Source organism: Strix aluco, chromosome 3 (assembly GCF_031877795.1).
Source record: "Strix aluco isolate bStrAlu1 chromosome 3, bStrAlu1.hap1, whole genome shotgun sequence".
In the NCBI taxonomy this organism is placed as follows: domain Eukaryota; kingdom Metazoa; phylum Chordata; class Aves; order Strigiformes; family Strigidae; genus Strix; species Strix aluco.
In genome coordinates, this window is record NC_133933.1 from 22,346,839 (window position 1) to 22,371,246 (window position 24,408).

Genomic DNA, 24,408 nt, shown 5'->3' on the forward strand with positions numbered 1-24,408 from the left:
TGCTCATTAGAGCCGCGTAGAAACAGAGTTTTCATTTCACAGAAAATGTCAAAATTTCAAAATGTATCTAACCATAAAATAAAATTGCCCAAATTTCTCACAGTACAAAAGTTTCAAAACAATTCTGGGTTGGAAATACTGACTTCAGAGTTTTCGACATATAACTAAATATTGTCAAAAACCCAAGAAATTTGAGAACATTTGAATTCAGACAAAGATAAAATGTTGGGCAGGAAACTCAAGTGGAAGCTTACTGGTTTGGAACTCACTTATGTCAATAATTCCGCCCACTCAGTTCTAACGTGCTCTCTGCTGCTGCTGTTTCAAAGTAGGGATGTTATGCTTGGTATACAAATTTTAAAACATCTACTCCTTCAGCCTTGCCTAATGCCAGTATGATTGCTTACACCGAAGAAAGCTTCATAGCACATGTGAGGAGCCAGCACTTGTTCACTGCCATGTTTCAGCAGCATGAACTTTCTACAGAGCCATACAGCATTCAGACTAGCCAGGCCCCCTGTGTTCTCTTGGAAATGCTTTTGACCAGGTCTAGTTACTTTTCCTACCTTTTGACTGAACGACTTCCCAGCATTAATGTTGGTGTGATGTAGCTTTCTTGAATTTACAGCAACAACTAGCTTCCTTTGTACTATAATGGAATAAGAATGTGGAATAAGAAAGTTAGCTATATTTCACACTTTCTCATTTTTCAATTAGGGAAGTTGACTGAGGATCTAATATTTATCTTCATAGCTCCTGAGACAGCAAATAATTGCTGAGTGCAATAAATGACATGATAATGTTTTTCCCTATTAATCTTGCACAAAGTCTAGCTGCTTTTTTGTTTTTGTTAGGGCTCATGGTAACAGATGTATTTTTTCCTCTGATTGCTTACCAATGAATAAGCAGCTCCAACAGCACATCCAAAAATTAATAGTAAGCAAGTAAACAGCAGCAGCAAAGTTTACAAAGGAAGTGAGATTTTTCAGCATGCAGCGATACCTACAAAAATGAAAACGGCCAAAAGAGATGGAAAATACTTATTCCCAAACATAACTATACATAGTCCTCAGACCTTTTTTTTTTAAAATTTCATCTCACACATCAGATCTTCAAGGTTTTCTTCCCTAAATATGAACATCCCGACTTAGAACAATACAGTGGGATAGAGTAATTTTGCTAAAATCCCAAATCTCATTTCTTTTGTTTGCTTTTTGTTGCCCTTGTTTCAATATCAGACTGCATTTGCTATTTGATTCCCTTTTCTCTCAGGTAACATTTCATCTTCAGGAGATTAAAAGAACCAACAAAACAAAACACCACCTCACCCCCAGTTTTCATACATCTCCTAAAAGCAGCGATTACTATATTTGTAACAGTAAGCAATGGGTTAAAAAAAAGACCAAAACCACTTTTCTGTGATTTTCTGTGAATTTTTCAAAATACAAACCTTGGAGAGGGAAAATAAAAAGGTCCAACTTCTATTATTAGCTCTGCCATTCCCATCAGACCTCTCTGGGTCTGAATAGGCTTGGAGACCAGCTCTTATCAGCAGCAACCTCACCCATGGGAAACGCTGGGCAGACTGATTGCTAGCTCACTGGAAGATGAATGTTGCTTGCCACATGCGGCGAACGCTGACAAAATCATGAGGTGGTTAAGATCTCTAAGCTTATTTATAGACAACATGAGCAGATTTAACATGGGTCCACGCTCAACATCAGACATGGAGCTGAATATGAAATGAAAGAAGGCTGCTAGAGAAAGGACATGAAAATAGTGCTTCCAAACTTCATGCATGCCTCTTGGCTAAGAGCATATTAGATAGGAAAGCTGATTAGATAGGAAATATATGTAATTTTCCACATTTTGCTTCTTAGAAGACTTGGCTCAAATCCACTTTCAATTATTAAAGTAAGTTTTATTTTTGCCTATGCAGGTTCTCCAGTTCCAAGCACAACCAGCACTGCCACTACACATAGTGGATTTTTTTCAATTCTTGGTTCTTAAAAACACCACAACAAAAAACCCCTCACCATCAGGAACATTTCAAAGGTGAGAAAACTGAGGTACACATCAACCAATTTAAATTACTTAAATGAGACTGTAAATTACCCAAACCAGACTAACTGACTCCTGTTCTAACCTCTACCAGTTGGACTGAAGTTGCCCAGATACAAGAAAAAAGCCACAGAAAAGAAAGACTGGAGAAGACTGCTTGGCTCATCAAGAGTTGATCCCACACAGATATAACCTCTCTCTGAACCCTGAAATAGTAGCATCTCAGTAATCTCTCAGTCATGTGCTTTTAGTACTGCCAAACCAGTCAGCAGAGGTATATTTGTATGCCTTGTCATGACAAACGCAAACAGAGGTATGACACTTAATTGTATTCAAACATCATTTTAGATAGGAATCATATTTTTCATTTCTAAAATGCAATTCTGCTTCCATAACTGTTTAAAGCAGTATCTCTCCTTTAGCTGTCAGCAGTATTAAATTAAGGTTTATGGCCTTACTGCAGATCAGTTGCTGGGGGAGATGGGTGGAATATCACAAATCAGCACAATCACGAGCACGTGTATGTGGTCCCTTTCAGCAGGGTGCAGTGATGCAGCCTCACACCACAGCCAAACGCTCTACTGTGCAAAGCAGTGGCCCCACAGTGGAAGAACAATAGTTGTTCCAGGTAGAAGCAGAAGTTTGCTGGGGGAGAAAGTTTCATGTCGTGTTTCTCTCCACTGTGTCAACCTCTTGTGAAACTCTGCCAGTGTGTAAGTGCAACAAATTGTCGTCAAGGAGTTAATTTCCATTTAATTTGAAAACTGAGCTACAATACCTCAAAAACTCGAAGCATAAGCAACATGAAATTGGACGTGAGCACTTGCTGTGAGAGAGAGCAATAGTATTGGTGACACATAACATGGTTTGCCACTGGAAGGGACTTAATGTGGATGGAGGCTGTCCAGCTTTCAGTTCTAGGGAAGCAAAAGGAAACACTGCAGTGTTACCCTACCCCCACACATCCCCAAACATCAGTATGTTGGTGGATGCTGTGACTCACTGGTGACTCTTTTGGCTGAATGCACTGAAAACTGCCTACATCTCAGTGCTCTGAAGCAAGTCCAAAGGGATGGAGAAGTAGCAGTTCTTTGGTCTTGTGAATCAGGCTGTGCTTCAAGGCCTTGTTATACTTGAATGAAATTATACCAGGAGCAAAGCTGCTGAAGGTCAATGGCACTCAGCATCAAAAAAAGCCTGGAGAACTACCCTTTCATGGAGTTGTCTCTCTGTCGGAGGACCTCTGCTAACCCTTGAACATGTGGAAGACTTATGAATTGGGAATGCTTACAGAAGAAAAACATATCAGCAAAGAACATAGTGATTAGTTCTGTGTCAGCCGAGGTACATACTGAAGATATTAGGCAAAAAACACAAGAAGGGATGACATCACCATTCCAAGACAACCACTCAGGTTTCAGGCAGTCTCTCTACTGTCTTGTGGCATGCTAAAAGACACTTTGATTAATGCTTTCCACGCAAGATCTCTTTCCCAAACACATACTGAGGTGCAGAGAGAACCGTAAGTGTTGACCAATATCATAACTCAGAATTACCATGCCCTGAGGATGAGATGCCTGTGGGTTGCTAGCCACAGTAGAATAGTTAGACAAATGTTAAATAATATTAAAATGGCTTTTTAATTATTTTTAATACTGTGATAGGAATCTTAATAAAACAGTTGCTATGTGTAAAGACAGATCGAGTCAGAACACGTCGTAATGTCTCTCTCTATGACTCTAGGTTTTCTTTAAGATCTTTACCCTTCAATGAGTAGACTGTGCAATCAAACTCTCAGAAGATTTTACACAATTACTCAGAAATGACGGTCATTTCTTTTACAGTTCTCATCTTCAAATTTGGAACCATAAAATGTATGCTAACCCAAAATATTCCTTTATATCCACTTTGTCAATCGGCTTTCTGTTGAGTGCAAGCTCCCCTTCAAGGTTCTTCCAACCCCTCTTCCCCTCATTTTGCTAACTGATTCAGTTGGCCATTAATTAATCTCTTAACTATCATCAGCAATAGCATTAAATTCTCACAAATTTGCTACTGCTGTTATTATGTAAAATGCTCCTTCCAGCTGGATAGGTTTCAGCAAAGCGTAACACCTTGTTGACTCTAGATAAATCTATTTATACAATGCAAATGTACCTCTTCCTGGCAGACAAATCCTTTATAACTAAATCCTTTATAATTGCAAAACAATTCATTATACAAAATAGAGAAGTAGGAGAAACGACAGCTTACCGTTCATTCTTCATCAAGACCTAGCAAATGTAAACCTTTGGGTACAAAACAAGTAATAAAAAAAGAATATGAAACAGGGGTTGCTAGCCCCACTGCAGACTAATGGGGTTAGTCTGGTTTTGTGGCAAACAGGGCTAGTATGTTACCCATGAATAACTATGGGAAGGTCCAGGAGGAGCAGAGCACATGGAAATGACATACAGAACCCAACCCAGCCATACATACATAGTATTCTGGCTGACTTGAAATAAAAAAATAATTAGGCATATAAGGAGCTAAGAAAAGAAAATTATAAACCAATTCAGGAAACAATGACATTCTGTATACTTTCCACCAAAGATCTACTGGATTGTGGTGCAGTTTCAAAGGAGATGTTGAAAAAAAACCCATCAGTTTAGAAGAGAGTTTCAGTTAACAAGCTGTACTGGATGGGACTCACTTGAAAGCACAAACTGCACAAACACACTGAATAATAAAAAAGAGCCACCAAACTTTCTTTTGGCCATAAAATGGACTAGGGGACACCTAAAAGGTACTTTACATTTAGATGTGTCTAGACTTAGTCTTGAAGACCAAATAACAATTAACATTAACTTTTGTACACATTTCATCAAGTCTTCTCTCTGGGTAGTGGCCATCTTGGGAAGGTCAGCCATCTTAGGGAACACAAACTCTTCCTGTTTTTTACTATGATCCACTGGTTGCTCTATATTTGTACTTGCATTCATCTTAAGCTGCCCATGGTCCTCTCCGTGGTATAGTTAAGTTATACCGAGTGCAAAGGTGTTAGATACCCGCTATATATTTTTTACAAAGAGAACAGTTAAAATACCTGACTTGCAGCCCTCCCAGGGCTTTAACTTAATGGGATGTGGATGCAGTTCACCAGCTATACCGAATGTCACTGGCCAACTACTCACATCACTGCAGCACCTCAAAGCCTGGAACGTAACCTAAAGTGCACAGGGAATCTACATTCAGAAAGTTTAAAGAAATACTATCAACAAAATCAACTGCCCTGGAATTTGTACTTAAACCAGGAAAAATGTCTTTTCCAAGATTAAAATGCCTTTTCCAGGAAAATACTTTTCCAGGATTTCTTTATAAACAGCAGTAGGACTCTTATGCAGCAGTAGTTACAGTAAAGGCTCTCAACTCTACTTTGACCATGCCCTTCCTTCCCATCCCACAGGTAATTACTGCTGCATTTTAGTGAGCAATATAATTTTAAACAGTCTGTCAATGAGGTATCACAAAGATGATGAAAGTGCCTTGCCCTAGCATCTAATATGGATAAAATCAATGATCCACTGTCCCACCAGCGGTAACATAGTCAGAAAGCTCAGAGGACTCTGTGTCCACAGCAGCCAGGTCTTTATGGGCAACAGCCGCTGCATTCTCTGAAAAGTTTTCAGCAGAACAGGAGGACAGCTAAGCAAACTAAACCCTGGCAAAGACAGGGTGGCAAATCCAAATTATCAGTCCCCTGTGTGTGAAGCAGTTTCAGCACAGACAATAGCAGTTCAAGTTTTCTCTGCACTGCAAGAACTCACCCATCCTATGATTGTTCAGTCTGGTGACAATCCTGATGGGAAGGTCTCTGGACAACTGCTAGTAAAAAGTAGAAGTGAAAGGTATCTCACAGCAGTTACTAGGCCTCTTCCAGACAGACCATGACTAAGTTACCAGCTCATCCAGGGTATTCCTGGAAATAAAAAGCCTGGCATCCTTTTCCCAATACCCAACAAAAGGAAGAAAGTATTTAGTAACCAAGGACTGGTTATTATCTGGTTATCCCAAGAGTAGTATGGGACAAAGCCCTGGAAGGAAAAGGGGCCCAAGAAAGCTGGTTAATATTCAAGGATCACCTCCTCCAAGCTCAGGAGCGATGCATCCCGATGAAGAGGAAGTCAGGTAAGAACACCAGGAGGCCTGCATGGATGAACAAGGAGCTCCTGGATAAGCTCAGACATAAGAAGGAAACCTACAGAGGGTGGAAGCAAGGACAGGTAGCCTGGGAGGAATACAGAGAAACCGTCCAGGTAGCCAGGGATCAGGTTAGGAAGGCCAAAGACCTGAGAGAATTAAATCTGGCCTGGGACATCAAGGGCAACAGGAAAAGCTTCTATAGGTACGTCGGTCATAAAAGGAAGACTGGGGAAAATGTGAGCCCTCTCCAGAAGGAACTGGGAGACCTGGTTACCCAGGATGTGGAGAAGGCTGAGGAACTCAACAACTTTTTTGCCTCAGTCTTTGTTGGCAAGGGCTCCAGCCGCACTGTCCAAGTCGCAGAAGGTAAAGGCGGGGACTGGAGGAACTGCCCACTGTAGGAGATCAGGTTCCAGACCATCTAAGGAACCTGAAGGTGCACAAGTCCATGGGACCTGATGAGATGCATCTGCAGGTCCTGAGGGAACTGGCAGATGAAGTGGCTAAGCCACTGTCCATCATACTTGAGAAGTCGTGATAGTCCAGTGAAGTTCCCGCTGACTAGGAAAGGGGAAACATAACCCCTATTTTTAAAAAGGGTAACAAAGATGACCCCTACAGGCCAGTCAGTCTCACCTCTGTGCCCGGCAAGATCATGGAGTGGATCCTCCTGGAAACTATGCTATAGCACATGGAAAATAAGGACATGATTGGTGACAGACAACATGGCTGTTGTGCCTGACAAATCATGCCTGACCAATTTGGTGGCCTTCTACGACAGGGTTCCAGCATTGGTGGGTAAGTGAAGAGCAACTGATGTATTTTACCTGGACTTGTACAAAGCATCTGACAATGTCCTGCACAAGATCCTTGTCTCTAAATTGGAGAGACATGGATTTGACAAATGGACCACTCAGTGGATAAGGAATTGTCAAAGAGTTGTGGTCAACAGCTCGATGTCCAAGTGGAGAGCAGCGACGAGTGGCGTTCCTCAGGGGTCGGTGTTGGGACCAGCGCTGTTTAACTTTGTTGGTGACACAGACAGTGGGATTGAGTGCACCCTCAGCAATTTTGCTGATGACACCAAGCTGTGTGGTGCGGTCAACACGCTGGAGGGAAGGGATGTGCCATCCAGAGGGACCTGGACAGGCTGGAGAGGTTGGCCCGTGCAAACCTCACAAAGGCCAAGTGCAAGGTCCTGCACATGGGTTGTGGCAATCCCAAGGACAAATACAGGCTGGGCGAAGAGTGCATTGAGAGCAGCCCTGAGGGGAAGGACTTGGGGGTATTAGTGGGTGGAAAACTGACTGTGAGCCAGCAACGTGCACTCACAGCAAGAAAGCCACTTGTATCCTGGGCTGCATCAAGAGAAGTGTGGCCAGCAGATTGAGGGGGGTGTTTCTCCCCCTCTACTCCACCCTCATGAGACCCCACCTGCAGTGCTGTGTCCAGCTCTGGGGCCCTCAGTAAAAGGAGGACATGGACCTGTTTGAGTGGGTCCAGAGGAGGCCACAAAGATGATCAGGGGGCTGGAGCACCAACCTTATGGGGACAGGCTGAGAGAGTTGGGGTTGTTTGGCCTAGAGAAGAGAAGGCTCTGGGAAGACCTTATAGCGGCCTTCCAGTACTTAAAAGGGGCCTATAGGAAAGATGGGGGGGGAACTCTTTATCAGGGGGTATAGTGATAGGATGAGGAGGAGTAATGGTTTTAAACTGAAAGAGGGTAGATTTAGATTAGATATTAGGAAGAAATTCTTTACTGTGAGTGTGGTGAGACACTGGAACAGGTTGCCCAGATAAGTTGTGGCTGCTCCCTCCCTGGCAGTGTTCAAGGCCAGGTTGGATGGGGGTTTTGAGCCAGAAGTGGAAGGTGTCCCTGCCCATGGCAGGGGGGTTGGAACTAGATGATCTTTATGGTCCCTTCTAACCCAAACCATTCTATGATTCTATGATGACTGAGCACAAAACAGCCAAAACACAGCAGCTCAGCATCATTTTTTTGAGGTACTTCAAACCAGCACTCCATCTGTGTGTGCAGGGGCAAGGAATTGCTAGCAAATCACCTTCAGAAATGCTGCCTATCAAATAAGGAATCTGACAGTCAGGATTTCCAAACTGGCTCTTATGCTGTGACCTTGGATAAGTCTCTTCACTTCTTCAAGCTTGCATCTTGCTGCCCATGACAGAAAGAAATAACACTTTGTGGGGGATATTTGGCCTTGCTATTGTTTAGAACTAGCACTATGTTAATAGCATATTTTTGTTTACACAGAAAAAAAATAAACTCATTTTTAAGAGCTATCTAAAATGAAAATGTCCCCTGAAGAAGAAAAATATTTGCTTAGCATTACTCCAAAATATTTTATTTGACTTGAAATAAAGTATTGGTTAGCTTCAGGAAACTTGTTATTGTTCAAAATTTGTTTCATTTCAGATATTTCATCCTTCCTTTATGCCTTTTAACATTGTTTCAAATAAAAACCCCTAAAGTCCAGGGAATAGGTGTTAAAATTTAGTTTCTTCTCTTACTTTTTTTTTTTGGTCAAAACACTTATCGAGTTTGATCAGAATTTTGGATAGCTTTGCCCCATGAAGTGGCATTTTTAACAAACCTAGAATAAAACGGAGATGCAGCTTACCCTTGTGTAACACACATAGCCACTCTCAAGTGAACGGCTATACCGAGTGTATCACTAAATGCTAATCACAAGCACAGAGGATGACAGAATCACTCGAGTCATTACCACATGCTAACGCAGCATCTGTCTGAGGAAGCCCTGCGTCATTTCAGCTTGATCCCGTCCCCTGAAACCTTCTTGCTCGGCCAATGCACCAAAGAGACAACTTTTTACTATGTTAGCACTGACAGGACTGACAACATTCTCTCCATTTGGCGTGTATTAAAACGTGCAAATGTTAGCAAAAAAAAATGGATTTAAATGAGGGAACATCAGATTTCAAGAGCAGTGGAAGACAACCATGAAGCCTGCACAGTTTCACATGAGCACTATGGAGGTATCATGTTGCTATTGCTTTCTCAGTGAGAAGCAGTATGGCAAACAGTTAATGTAAACTCAACATTAAAAATTTCACTGACAATTAAGGTGACAGATTAAACTGATCTACATGCAATCTGCAAACTGACTTGGCGTTCACTGATTAATGCAGTAAATTACGATACTAACATCTTACATGCAAGGTTATAAATCACTAACTTCACTCAGCAATGTGTATGTGGCGTCAAACAATTTTTGATGCTGTGTAAGTTATTAATTTTTCTGTAGGTGAAGCACTGAGTATCTATTACTGTTTTAAGATGAGATTCTGAACAGAGACTTTCAATTTCTGACCAAAATTACTTCCAGAGTTTGTCACTGGAGTACTTGATACTATTATAACTACTCAGATTTCCAAAATATAAGTGGAAATTACTTTTCATTGTAGTGGAAAATAACAATAGAAACCTACCACCACGAAAGTCTGGGCCCACACTTCTTTTTAGTGGACACGCATTTGAAGGTGGAGAGATGCTTTAAAAACATGATTTATTTCTCCAAAAAGGTGCTTTCAAAAAACTGCATCTCTGAGTTCTGCTGATACTCAATACAATACAGATCTGCTCTTGAAGAAACTGCAGCAAGAAATGCCACAGAAGGACCCTGAGTTCTGTTATAAGTATTTGGCCCAACTACTGCAAACAAGGCAGAGTCCCTCTCTTAGGCTCTTCTACAGATGTTACTCTCCATGAGGCAACAGACCTCAAGTACTATCAACTATACAGTCACAAATTCACAAGGTAAAGGTATTCCCCTCCACAAATCCCAGGCAGTGCAAGGCTCTAGCCTTAGAACAATACTTCAGCTCACAATTGCCAAAACTAATGAGTTAAACTGGACTGTAACAAGATCCTGGAGTTATTTGTAGCTGTGGTACAGGTAAATCCCTTTGGTTGCAGGCACACATCCTCCCCCAGCTGCACTGGCAGGAGAGGTTATTGCCTCCATCTGTTCAGGACCGCTTTCCCTCCTGATCCGCTGATGAAGCAGTGTGTCCCTAATTTATTTCAGGCAAAGTCAGACAGGTGAGACCAGAACAGTTCTTACCTACTCAAGGATTTTATGTTAACCTGTCTCATTTTCAAATGGCAGCTGTTCTCTGGACTGCATTAAAACATCTTACAGACTCTTGTGACCTGCTGAAAGACTAGAGGAGCAAAGCCACAATACAATGGTGCTACAAGGTAGAGGAGCAACTCAGTGGCTGTGCTGTAGTCACTTTTAAAAAATGTCATTCTAGTACGCGAGATAATTCTGATACATGATAACCTTACTATTCCATACAAAGCAATTTATGGAAGAGGGAGTATTTCCCTTTCCCCTTTTTAAAGAGGGCATACTGTGGAACATCAGACTAATTTCCGCTACCTTTGCAGCTTTGGGAAAACTTGTAAACACAGTTTGGTCTTTATCTGAGATATTCAGCTCTAGTCTGCTTCTAAAACAAGGAGAATGGAAAAAATTAACTACAAGTATGCTCAAGTTCAGAGGAAATTCTGTCTCAATTTAGAACTGCACAAGAGGGACCTTTCTTTAAATCAAAGCTGAAGATAAAAGGATGTGTTTCTGTATAGGAAATAATAGCAGCTTTTTTGCAGAATAGTATTTAAAATTATTAAAACACAATGCACATATAACAAAAAAAAAAGTTTGGTACAATTTTGTGTGCAGAAAATAACAGTTTTTTTATATTTTCCTGATAAAGAACAAACATTGATTGCACTAATGTAATGGAATAGAAATTCCCTGGCATGACTCTTAATGGTATATCATACCTAAGAAGTCCTGTCAGTTGAAATTTAGGCTAGAACTCAATGATCTTCAGGAACTGGATTTGAAATTACTAACTCCTGAATGTAACCAGATATCCTTGCAGAAGTAGGATGAATTAAGGTTCCAGGCAAATGCTGCATATAATATAGATCTTAACCTCATTTAGAAGCAATGTTGTTTAAGGCTTTATTAAGGGATTGAGTTACTGCTTCTGCTTAAACAGAAGTGAGAGAGTCATTTGGAAGGGTAATAAAAATAAACAAGATAATGCAAGAGAGGGAATTGCACCTACTGGTAAGGAAGTAACTGAAAAAATAACATGGATCTTCTATTACCACTCTTTGGAAAGCAACATGGGATCCAATGTCCAAATGCAACTCAATTTAAGTAGATTTTTCAAAAAGCCTTCATTGAGGTCTCACATAAAGGAATGTGGTCAACAAAAAACCCAAAACTTTTACATATATGTGATTATGTGAAGATGCAGAGAAGCAATATGATCTACAGAGCTCCATTAGATGGCTCTTGGTTGTAGCTCTGCTTCTACCAATAAACCACTTCTGTATCTGCATGTTCTTTCGTGCAAAAGAACTGGTTTTGGTGTTTTGGGTTTGTTTTGTTTTAAATATACCTTCCTTTCTAGACCCATTCATAAAATATCTACAGATGGTAAAAACCCAGGGCTGATTTCCTTATACAGGTTTCCCAGAACAGCTCCTGTTTTTGTTTTTAGTCAGAGGCTCCTAGGTCTGACAGGAAGCATCCTGTCAAAGCTGCACGAATGAAGCTTGTTTTGGTAATGTTGGTATTGTAAAGTATTCCTGGATAGCAGTATTAATCTTGCAGTCAACAGCCATTTAATTTTTTTCAGGGTTTATCCTAACAGAGTCTGAATAAACTCCTGCAAAATAATTACTATAAAATGATTTATCTAGCATGTTAACCAGTGAGCGTTGAGGATGTTCAATAGAGAATCCATTTGTTAAAGATTCCTTGCCTGACACTATTCATTCGAAAGTGAGGAATGGGCGGGCAAATTTTATAGATTACCTGTATTAAAGCATCCACTGGCTTTAAAAGGATAGTTCTGTTAGAAATTCCAGGCTACAATTCTTCAAGCAAAGCATTGTCCCCTTTCTGACACTCTGATGATGCTATGATGTTAAAGGTGGAATGAATTGCTCTCTGAAGTGCCTCTTTTTCTCTCTGTTGACTACAGAGGGACCCCAGAGACTAGCTTTGACATGATGCCTAACTTTCAGATAGCTGAAGTCACAAAAGATGAATACCGCCTTGTCTAACTTCATACGACAAAGCATCTGAATGTCTGAACTAAATCTTGCCTAGGGAGATTGAATCCCGTGATGTTGTGAATTAGATGACTGGTTTATTATACAGATTTTATTCCCTGACAGTTCAGTTGAGATCTAGACTGAGATTTGTGCTGAACTGCTTAGGAATTAGCTTTGCAAGTTGGAGCTTAGGAGAAGATTTTTTTTGTCTCTGATCCACTGAAAATATTTTCTGGCCTTTGTTCAAATGCTAAAAAAAGCAGCCAGCATCAGAAGAATATAGATGTGTCAAGAAAGAGGTCTCCTATACACTATTAAGACAAAGAAATAAGGAGAAAGGGACAAGTCCATTGCTTGGCTTTGTAAACTGGAAAAGAAACTGTCTTCATTTCATCTAACGCCTTTCCTACGCACTCTTTATGAACACTTGGCACTTAGTAAAACCCACATAAGTACAGCAAGATTCCTTAGGCAAACAGGGAAGCTCTGCCATGACCAAGCTCTCTGCCTGAGTAACTTTTGGAATGAGTGCAGTTTTCTAAAGAGGAGTCTCCAGAGACAGCACTCAATTATACCAATACGGCTGCAGCTTAGGCAATGCCTAGCATCTACTAAAAACTCAAAGCTGACAGCAAGTCTAATCTTTCCTGTTTCATCAGTCAAATCCCTCGACTTAAACTTTTTAGAGATGCACCAGTAAACTGCTGGTTATTGTTGCTGCCACAAATAGCCTGATTCTGTTCACTCACTACTTCTCTCTCATTTCTAAGATCGACGAAAGGGTTATTTAAAATTGTTTCCACTTCTTCACAACTAAATTCCACCCCAGGTGTCAGTTAATCTAATGCTCACTCACTGTGGCCCAGCCAAAGGGCTTTGGTCATCTTTATTCATCTGTTGCCACTTGCCTTTGTATTTGTGCTAAGGAATTCACAATCAAATTTCTTTTTCCTTTGCTTGTACTCAGTGCACGGCACAGACCAAACTCATCTGTAAGGACTGCTCTGAGATGGTATAGCAATATGAATAAATGGAAACAGTAATAAACTTCTCTGTAGTATTTACAGAACAGTATCACTGTGGGCTTGTAGCATAGGAAGAGTAATTTTGCACGACTGACTTCCATTTGGTGGCATCCTGTTGGGTCATGACACTTTGGTTTCATTTTGGCAATTACCCTAATTGTCCAGGAGAAGAGTGCACTGTTTACTTGAAAAGTCAAAAATTAACATGAACCAGAGAATGCTCTGACTGTTATTATACTTGAAAAAGACAACTGTAATGCATTACAGACACTGTTGATGTCTGGTACTGCTAGTAACAGAAGAAGCAACATTTATTATAATTTAAAGGGAGCTACATGAAGTCACAAATTAGCCCACATTCTACAAATCAACAATTAAGATGAAGACTACTTGCTACAATATAAACTTATAATGGAGTAATAATTGCCCTAAAGGTTTTGTGATGAGATTAGATAGGCAGGAATGTTTTATGACTACAGGGAAAGAGGAGGAATAGTCTTGTTCAAATGAGTGAAATTGCCTGATTTCACTTGGGAGCAGAGGAAGTTGGAGGTGCTCCAAAGATGAAATTAGAAGAAAACAGAAAACACTGCAAGCATGGAAGACCACCACAAAGCACTTGTGCAAAGATGAGCAAGTCAAACATCTCTTGGAGTAGAACTTCCTTCCAACATACAATAGAAAAGGTTATTTTGCATTTCTCATTTGTCTTAATCAGTTGTAAGTTATATTTTTAGAAAATATACTTTGTACAAAATGTATTTTGCAATTCATTTTTTAAAAAAATCAATGTAACTTTATAGCAATATGTATCATTGCAAACACTAAGCGTCAGCTCCATTCTCCTTTACTGACAATAAAATGAACAGCTGTAACTGAAACCTAACTCTTCTCTTTTCCAAACCAAACTCTTCTGTTGGCTATGAAGAGCCCAGCAATGACAAAGAAACCGGCCCAAATTCGTGATGTTCCTATCAAACCTCTTGTTAGGCTCCTCCTTTTTCAAAAGCTTTGATAAATATATAGGGACAGATCTTCAGCTGATGCACACAGTGGAAGCTCCAACAATTAATAGGGTTAACGCGCAATGTGCTTTACAACTTTCACTAGCAGAAGCTCCACCCAAGTAACTTCATAGTTACTTCCTTTACTTTGGGAAATAGCTTGCATGCAGTAAATACTTCCGTTACTTTGCTGTCTAAGCCACTCGGCAATTTTTGTAGACAGGTGATTCACTTTACTACTATTTTGTTACTGATGTATACAATAAAAGTGCCTGATGAGTTAATACTGTTGCCAAAACTTTACACTTAGTGTTTCTGGTCTTAGAGTGATTGCTTTCTTTCTGTTATGGTTTCATTAACATATGTTCATAAACACATGTACGTACACTGTTATTCCATGAGGTGCTTAAAGAGTCAACAGTGACTTTCTATAAATCAATAGCAACACTGATAATATTACAGAAATATTGAAATCTCATCCTTTTCATATTAATCTTTTTTTGTACTATGTAACATGATGCTGGATTTATGCAGCTGTTGCTTACAGCTCTAAATGACGTCTTAAAAATCCGGTGCATAATTTAGGCTTAAGTGCATGGAATATTCACTGCTGTAGTCTCCACAAAATCATTTACTCTAGATTGAGGCTCACACAAATCAACCAAAACAGCTTAGATCCCAGTATGCCACAACCCATCATCTCACAGAACCAGACAGATTGCCCCTCAACCCTTCAAAGTTTTTAAGTACTAAAATAGTTGCTTTGTTCATCTCTATTCACATCAAATGAAAAATCCACCATTGATACTATTTTTGGAACATGATAAATCTCTCTGTAAGAGTTGACTAAATTGTATGTCCTTGTAGATCTAAAAAACATTTCCAAACTTCTTATTTTGCTTACCAATTTGCTGATACCCCATCAGTCATGCCCCATGAACAATACACTTCAACCTGGAACTGGACCCAGAGTCCAGCTGACTCATTTAAGTGCTTGCAACCTCCTAGTTGTACAAAACTTCAGCATTTCAGCTGGCAATCATTTAAAGAAGGGGGGGAAAAAGTATTCTTAAAATTTCTTTCATGTAATAAAACCTGGTTGGTAATTTAAGATCTTGCCACCCGTGTGTGACTTCTGGATCAATATGCCTTACTAGCAGGGCTTTCAAAGGCTCAATTCATAAAAGCCCTGTATGCCTCATTTATGGAGGTACTCCGTAAAACTGCCTCCATCGAAGCACAGTGCACGGTCTGTCCTTTCTCATCCTCACAGGTGGAAGGCATGCCTCAGTGCATTTCAGTAATGATGGCATTTTTGAAAACTCCTGGAGGACTAAGGAGCATGGTTCCCATTAATTTGTGCTCCTAAGTCACTTGGCAGCTTTTGAAACTTCCTCTCTTTCCCCACATTTTTCATTACTTCAAAGTAAAAGAATCGCAACATACAGGTTTAATGATCCTGACTGAGATTCTGATGTGCAGGTACTGGTTGTGAGTTTCCAAATACAGCATCAAGGAGTCTCATTTGTTGAAAGGGCACGCACTCCTTTTCACAAAACTTTGGTCCCTCATTACAGATTCTTAAATTTTTCAGGGAAAAATCGATGCATCAGGTTTAGTCAGTTGGCATTTCTATTTATGTATTATGGATTTGATTTGGAATTACAAGGTCAAGGCTTTTTGGTTTCAGTTGTTCTATTGCAGAGTGTCTAATTCACTGTATCCATCACTGCTGGCACCAACGTGCCACACCTCTCCCATACTAGATAAAGTGCAGAATTATTAAACAATGTCTGTAGCTTGGTGCAGCAATTGGTTTGCTAAGAAAGCTAGCTGCAGTAGACCATGCAGAAACAGAACAGCAGGACAAAGCAAGCACAGCTCCCTGAGGCAGAAAGAGGAAGGTTTTGGACAAAAAAAAGGGAAGAGATGGACAGGGTCTTACAGCAAGACTGGGGCAGATTTGCAATGAGACCTCTCAGACACAGAAAACAAGATGAACTTGAATACTTCAGAAGATAAGCCCTGAAGTATAGAAGTGCCCTGAGCCAAATATAAAGAACTCTTTACTGTGTTAAAGAAAGAGGAAGAATTATACTTTTTCTCAATCTTGTATGCATTGTACCATTACAGTGCAGTGGTACCTCAGAATCCAGCGTTGGTATGCATGACACTTATGCAGGCTTTTGAAAAAATAAGGTTCTTGCTGCTGACATTATTTTGTGTTCTACAACTTGGAAGCACACAGAGAAAATCTCTCCTTGTCCCATCTTCTCCTCATTCTTGTTCTTCATCCTCCAAAAATTATTTTGCTCATCAATGCCTATTAGGCTCTGGTGAGACATGCCAGAAAAAGGGATTATCTTCCACCTGAACATCCCACCTATTTATCTTTGCATTTGGTAATTTTAAATGTTAATTGATTATTCCTTTTGCATTTCATTTAATTTTCACAATCCACTGAATTTCCCTCAGTCTCACTGGGTTTCTTTGCTGGTTCAACAGATTGTCCATCTAGTTAGTTCAGTCTGGTTGACTGACTGGCTATCTGATTAAGTTTGATTGCTTTAGTTAATTAATTGGATTGTAAATGTTTATTCCAATCACTTTCTAACTGGTCAAACTCTTTAATCATTTCCACTATCTAGACCAATTATTCCTGTGTGATATCCTGTCATTTGTTTTCAGTGTTACTGGTCTATCGCCATCTCTCCTTTTCTCATCTCTCCCTCTCTCATTTATTCTTTTGCTCACGCAGTCTGACTCCTACCCTTTTTGCTTGATCATCTCCCTCCTCTGTTCTGACTTTCTAAGCTTTCCTGCTGTCTCTCACCTCTTCTCAGAGACCACTGTAATTCTTCACAAACATGAATCAAGTTGCATAGCCAGGTCTTCACATCTTCAAACCAGTCCTGTTTAAATCAAAAAACCTTTCCTACAGCTAACAGGGAACTTCATGGATCTATATAAAACAAAACTCAGAGCAACACTATCCCTGACTATGTTTTAGCAAAATCAAGGTTCTGCATGCCCTCTGTTACAGGCTAGCAGTCTTTCAAAAATGTGGGGGTTTATTATGGAGAGAAAAACAGAGAGATAGACTGTCATCCACTTACACAATGGAATCAGCTTGCATAAATCTTTGAATCTGGAGTAATACTGGTTTAAAATCATTGGGTCATCCATAAATCATCATTGTCCTCCCCATTTCTCAAGTGATAATAGTGAATTCTATGATTGTTTCAATAAATCAAAGCAGTTAAAACATCACAAGAACTAAGTGGCAGCAATTAATAGTAATAAAAATAAGTTCAATTTGGGGAAAGCAGATTACAGAGTTCATTTTCTTTCACTGAATCAATGGCTCCCCTGTTGAAATAAGCCTTAATTAAGGGAGAAGGTCAGGATAAAAATCATATACAGCATTAAAAAGATAATGTATTGGCCAATTCTTCAAGGTGTTAAAAAGTACTTAAGACCCACAACTGCCAACACTTGCAGGGGAACATTGTCTCTCAAGCAGTTTTCAGTACCTCTTATGAGCAGGCCCTTCTCTTTTGATTATTAAAGCTTTGAATTCTAAAGGCTGAAATTTCCCAATTCTCAATGGCTTCTTAACACAAATCACCTGACGTTTTTTGAATTAGAGTAGATGAACCTGCCCACTCTGGTAAGACAGTAACTTTGCCAAAGAAACACCTACATTCATTCCTGCTGTGGTAGACTCCAGTCTTTCCACCTTCTGGATGAACGCATCAATTTTAAAGACCAGTTTTACGAGCATTATTGCACCATTTAAAACATTTCTTTGTACCTCCCTCCTCATTTCTTAAAAAACCAAATATATCATCAGTTGATTACTAAATAAAACAACAGAACACTAGGTTCCATTCAGCAACATACTGGCATGACTGACTTATGACAACCAAATGCTCTAGATATTCAGGTTAATATCCTGTGCGTCCCCCCCCCGCATTTGGTGAGTACACTAGTGCTCTAAATAGATTAAATTATTTAGCATAACCATCACTGTCTAAATTTGGCTCCACAAGAAGTAGGTGCTCGCAGTCAGCAACAGAAATGCATAATCACTAATTCATTACTGTGAGAAGCTACTCTACCACTAATTGAGTTACTATGCCTTTCCTAGAGGCAATATTAAGACTAAATTTGCTTAATTTTTTATTCCTAGCATTACTACAACTTAATTTTAAAAAGATGAAAATGAAAAATGAAAACAAAGATAAGCCCCATAACAACTGCATTAAATTTATTTTACTTAAATGGGCACAAACCACAAGTGAAATAATTTTCACTTTGGAATTACCTTAAAAGGATTTCACTTCACTACAGCCACCACACTCATCTGTAAAGTGGTTTTGTCTCCAACACAAGATCCCTACAGGATTAACACACTAGCAGGTTAGAGAGAGTTTTTGGCACACTACCTGAAGTCAGAATAACCAGCTGTAGCTCATGGGGGAGCAGAAGTAGATGGGGAGAAAGGTGGTTGCCAAAGCATCTGGAGGCAAATATTCTTAAAATAGTAAGGCCTTTCCAAATGTCTACTTAGTGAAATTAGATCCATGGGAAAACCAGCTCAACGCAACTGTATAAATGGCATAGGCCATTTTTTTTTTAAATGAAGGATACTCAGAACTTAATCCAAACATACTGAATAATTCCCATTGACTTGAATTAACTCTAGATCTATCCTCTGGCTTGGTAAGTTCCTTAACCATGGCATTAATGCCAAAGGAAACGCTCCAGCTTCCTTTACACGAAGATGACCTGGATACGCCAAGTAAGTATTATGGTAAATGTTGGTCCTAAACCTCAAATAGAAACAAGTACTTCTGAAATTCAAGACTTTTTTTTTTTCTTTAAATCATGTATATTTTTCAGATTTATAACAACGGCACAATACTGACTGTGCTCATTGTTCTGTTCACCTGTTCCCTTGAATTTCTGGGCAGTGGTGGACCTCCAAACCATATAAGAGGACATGGTTGGTTCCACTTCTCTCCGCTATCCTATAATTACAACTAAGCAGATAATTAATAAAAAAAAATATTGACACAATTAAGTTAGTTGTTTCATAGATGTTCTGTAAATATCTTGCAATTTTACTCAAGTGAAATTTACTTAGTAGTTATACAAAATTTTTGATTAATTATTAACATCTAAATTAGCTGTGTGTCATGTGGGACTTCAATTAGAAACCCCTGTTTAAATTTTTTACAGTGAGAAGAAACAATCACTGGAACCACCTCCCCAGGGACGTGGTGGAGTCCCCATCACTGAAGGTTTTCAAGATGTAGGTGGTCAGAGTGCTAGATAATCTCACTTAGGCTCCCTTTCCCATGAGAGGTTGGACCAGATCATCTTCTGAGGTCCCTTCCAACCTGGGCTGTTCTACGATTCTATTGGATACATTGATATTACTTCAGTTCTCGATTTTGAAGAGGTTAACTTCTCTAGGCAATTTTCCAGTAGGAAGCCTCAAGAACTCATTTTGAAAAGGGGCTCACTGGTATTTCATTAAGTTCAGTTAACCACAACATCCTGTCAGCAAATTAATTTATAAGACAAACTGCAGAAAGTGAGCATACGTGAGAAAACTGAAATGATACATATTCAGGTTTTGTCTGAATACACAAAACCATCATTTTAGTAATGATTCAGATACGTAAGTAATCCTGTTTGGAGAAAGCCCTTATTGATTTCCTGCAGTTGATTCATAAATCTGTTGTTAGACTATTTATCAAACAGAATCATGAAAAATTCTATCTGGCAGTTGCTCATATTTCTTCATACATGTTGCAAGTCCATATTCTTACTCCTCCCTCACTATCTCTTTTCCCAGTAAAATCGCCTTCACGTCTTCAAAATTTTTTCTTTCCTGAGAGGTCCTCTGCTTTTGATCAAGGATTTTGCTTTTAGTACAGCCTTAACTTCAACATTCAGAAATTTGAGTATGTATTATAATCATAAAATCATTACAGAACTAACTTCTTACCAGCTCTGAAGGTAATGAGTGTATTTCTATGTACTTTCAGTACCTGTGAAAAAAGCTAATGCTGAGTGGTCAGAAGCATTAAGTTAATCAACAACACGCAGCCTTTTCCCTCTCCAAAATAAATGTTTTTTATGTTGCTTACTGAGCTTGAAAACTTGAAAGCTAAGTGCTTCCTCTTGGACAGGCTGAGTGTCTGAAATAACTGCTTTTAACAGTCTTGGAGCATCATTAAACCTTTAACAGGTTTTAGAAGCATTTGATCTCCACACCCCTTACTTAAAAAGTTTCTTAGAATTGGTAAATCGAACATTGCTAAGTAAAACAATATCTTGTCATTTACTTGTGCTTACTATTAAGTACTTTAATTAAGACTTTTGGAAATAAGTTAGCAAATTAATTAATTTACAACTGCAATAAAAAAATCACTAAGAAACCCATTAAATATCATTAATAAGTCAATACATTACTTAGGAAATGAACTCTATTTTTATTACTAGAAATTACCATCAACTATAAAATGCCACTGTACCAATTACTTTACTCGTAGAAGGAACAAATTCTTAACTGACATTATTAAATTAATATATTACTTCTCTGTAATTTGTAATTATTTTTTGCTTTGGATACTGCATTTATTTAAATAGTAAGTTGTAAAAAAGAAAATTAGGCAATCAATAGTTTAGGTTTTAAACACTGACAAACACAATCTGCTTCACATTGATGACAGTAATTGAAAGTCAATTGGCTGTAGGATAACAGGCAATGCCACCTGTTAACTGTCCTGATCCAAAACCTATAGAAGGCCAGCCTTTCTATTCACTGTAGTGGCTTTCTGATCAGAATCTAATCCTATGGTTCAGGAAAACTTTCTGAAAAAAAAAAAAAAAAAAAGCAGCACTTAGCACATGTCAAGTGCTAAAAAGCCCTTAAAGAATTAAAGCTAGAGGATGAAGTGCATGAGAAGAACAGTGGTAATTAACTACAGCAATCTATTTGTACCAAATACAGTTTTGGCCTATCCTGAGCATTTATAAAAAACACACCCTCCCACCCCCGCCAAGAAAACAAACCCAAAAAACCAAAACCAAATGAAACATCTCAATCTGTAAGAGCTTTTCTCCTATCAAACTAACCCAATCAAGACTGATTATATGATGAGAATTGGGAAATGTGAAGATGCTCAAATGACAAATCACTTTGATTTTCTAATCTGCTGCACTGTTGGATGAAGAAGGGGAAATGTGAAGCACAATTAAGATATGGCATGATAGAGTTATGTTTCCACTCAATTTTTAATTAGATGGGATATGAATCTAGAATTTTTAAATTTAGAATTAAAAAAAATTAAGAATTTTATCAGTATCTGATTTTTTTTTTGAATTTTAATTCCCCATTCAATCCCAAAGAGTCTGTCATTTTTTCAGTTCAAATGCAATAAAAACCCTATCTTTTCCATGATGAAAGAACTCAAAAAATGGAATTCCCAGTGCTCAAAAGCAAATTCCAACTTCAGACTTCCATATTCTTCAAGCCCCTGTTGGCATCTAATTTAGATCCAAGCCTGTATTCACCTATGGAAATGGTAGCCTAATTTCCTAAGACTGTCTATGCGCCTTAACTTATTTCTAAATTGTGTATATGGTCTTCAAAAGGCTTAGAAAAACTAGGCTGAAGGCTTGTTACTGCTTCTCAGGTGTTTCTTTCCCCAATTCACCCATGTTTTAGGTGCGTCAGTGACATTAAGTATCCAAGTAGCTAAGCTGCCCAAAGGCTTCTACCAGCTGCAGAAAAATTAATTTAGATTAATCTTTTCTTATTGCTTTCCCTATTTTCTCCAAGCCTAAGGTGCCACCCTCAGCTGCTCATCACCACCTTCTTTCTCGTAAAAGGACACAGTACCACATCGTCAGCTGTGTGCAAAAGGCTTAGCAGTTTCAACCAACCGAAAAAAGAAAAAGTGGTTTTATTCCCTGGGGGCATTATTCATGCACCGTGTCCTGTAAGCAGAGCAGGGGAGTACGCAATTGCTACAAATGTGTAGACAAAATGGGAGATTTTTTCCTCCTTTTGCCCACAATATATCTTAATAGCCTCAGCAACTGACATCTGTCATCTGCAGAACAATGCCCAATACTGGTATGAGCTCACTCAGCCAACATTATGCTTTGACTCAGCTGACTGACCGTCATGTACCGCTCTCCTTCAAGTGCTCCCAAGAGAAGAATCCACGTACCTTCATGGGAGCTGAATATCTCCCGTAGTCTGTCATAAAATTTGTTGCAACGAATTCTCAAAGCGCTGTGGATTTGAATGACTCTATCCCATTCACTTTTTTTGAGGGGGAGTTGAAATACTTTATTTTCAGCTTTAGAGAGATACCAAGATGCGTTCCATACATGAGCAGCAGAACAACAGGTGCAGGAACGTCTGAACATGCCTTGCGCTTTCAGCACAATGTCAGGCTGTTCCTTGTTGGAGCTTAGAGATCACCTTTATGTACGGACAGTGCAATAAACCCCTTAATACAACTGGCCTTTGTGGACAGCAACGTAAATAACCAAAATAATGTATATTCGCCAGCAGATTCCCCTGTCCTAGACAGGTTGAAAAGAAGGACATGCAGTATTCCAAATAAATAAAATGGACAAAAGGTGATGTGTTAGGTGCTACAAGTAATAATACTCTTCCCTGACATGTCACTTAAAGATTTCAGTATGATTCACAAGCTTCATAAAGCTGGTAGAACTAAAATGCAGCTGCTTCTGGCATGAAGCACTAAATTTACATACTTCAACTGATAATGGAGCTTGTATTTACAAAAGTAACCCTCATTAATGTTGCCCATTACTAAAATTCCACACACTACATCGAGCTGTTAGGGGTTACTCAGCAATAACTGCTTTGGAACATTGCCAAAGAAAGGCATATTTTACTAGAATCAAGTTTTCCACAGTTGTTTAAAAAAACAACCCTGAAATTTGTTACCAGGAACATCAAAGAGATGGGTTGCAAGTTATCTGTCTAGGAACCACTCATCTGTTCTACTTCCACTGCAGAAAGTGAAGTTGTCAGGATAGTCATCTGGCAAGCCAGGATGAATTCTACTTTGGTTCTCCCCAAATGAAATTTTCCTAGAAATTCTTTCTAAAGCGAAAAAAATCCCATCTTATTTCCTTGAAGAAGTTAAAAACTTCTAAGGCAGCATTAAAAAAAACTCTTCCCTGGAAGGCACCCTATATTTTTAATTTAAATGATCTGACAAGAAGCTCTAATTCTGTGAAGGTCCTTAACAGCCAGACTTCATGCTCCTCTCCAAAAAGGCATCAAAACACTATGAGCTAGAAGCAATAAAATACTCTACATTACCTGTACTGCAGTTCTTCATTGCAAAGGAATCCACCGCTGCTACACTCTTGCTCCCATTAACAACATACTCCAGTGAGATCCGAAATGGTTTCTCTAGATGTCCAACTCTCCTTTGAAGCAACACCCATCTGGTCTCATCATACAGCAAGAGGAAAGAACAAAGAGGAGTGGTAAGAAAGGCTATTTTACAAGGACTAAATCCCCCAAAGCAGCAGGTCCACATGTGGCCCTCACTCCCCTCACAGTGCTCCATGGTCAGGGCCTTTCCCTCACACCGGTTTTCCAAAAGCAAGCTTCTAAGCACCACGATTTCCATCCAGCTAAGATGTGAAAAACCCAGATAAATAGTAACTTATTGCTCTCTTCTGTCACACTTCTGTGCTCCCGGATTTCTCAGATGTCTGCCTGCTGTTTAAAAGAAGCTGAACTTTCTTTGCAAAGCAAGCTGTAAAGAAATCTGTAGCGCACATGCACACCCCCTTTAAACATCACTTCTTCTGCTTCTCACCGGCAAAGTCTCTTAGTCACTCAGGCAATAAGACAGTCTCCAGGGCTTGCACAATAGCTCTAATTCCCAGCACTGCGTCGCTGATTGAGGTAACAGGCTTTGCTTCTAATGTAGCTGGCTGG

General features: G+C 39.3%; 1 protein-coding gene across 1 annotated transcript in view; it reads right to left on the bottom strand.

Moving 5' to 3' along the window:
- ALK (ALK receptor tyrosine kinase) overlaps window positions 1-24,408 on the bottom strand; it is a 320,348-nt gene that overhangs the window by 87,227 nt on the left and 208,713 nt on the right. The window contains exon 5 of the mRNA XM_074817734.1: window positions 23,779-23,906. Coding sequence (XP_074673835.1) covers window positions 23,779-23,906 — 128 coding nt within the window. The remainder of the gene's footprint in view (window positions 1-23,778; window positions 23,907-24,408) is intronic.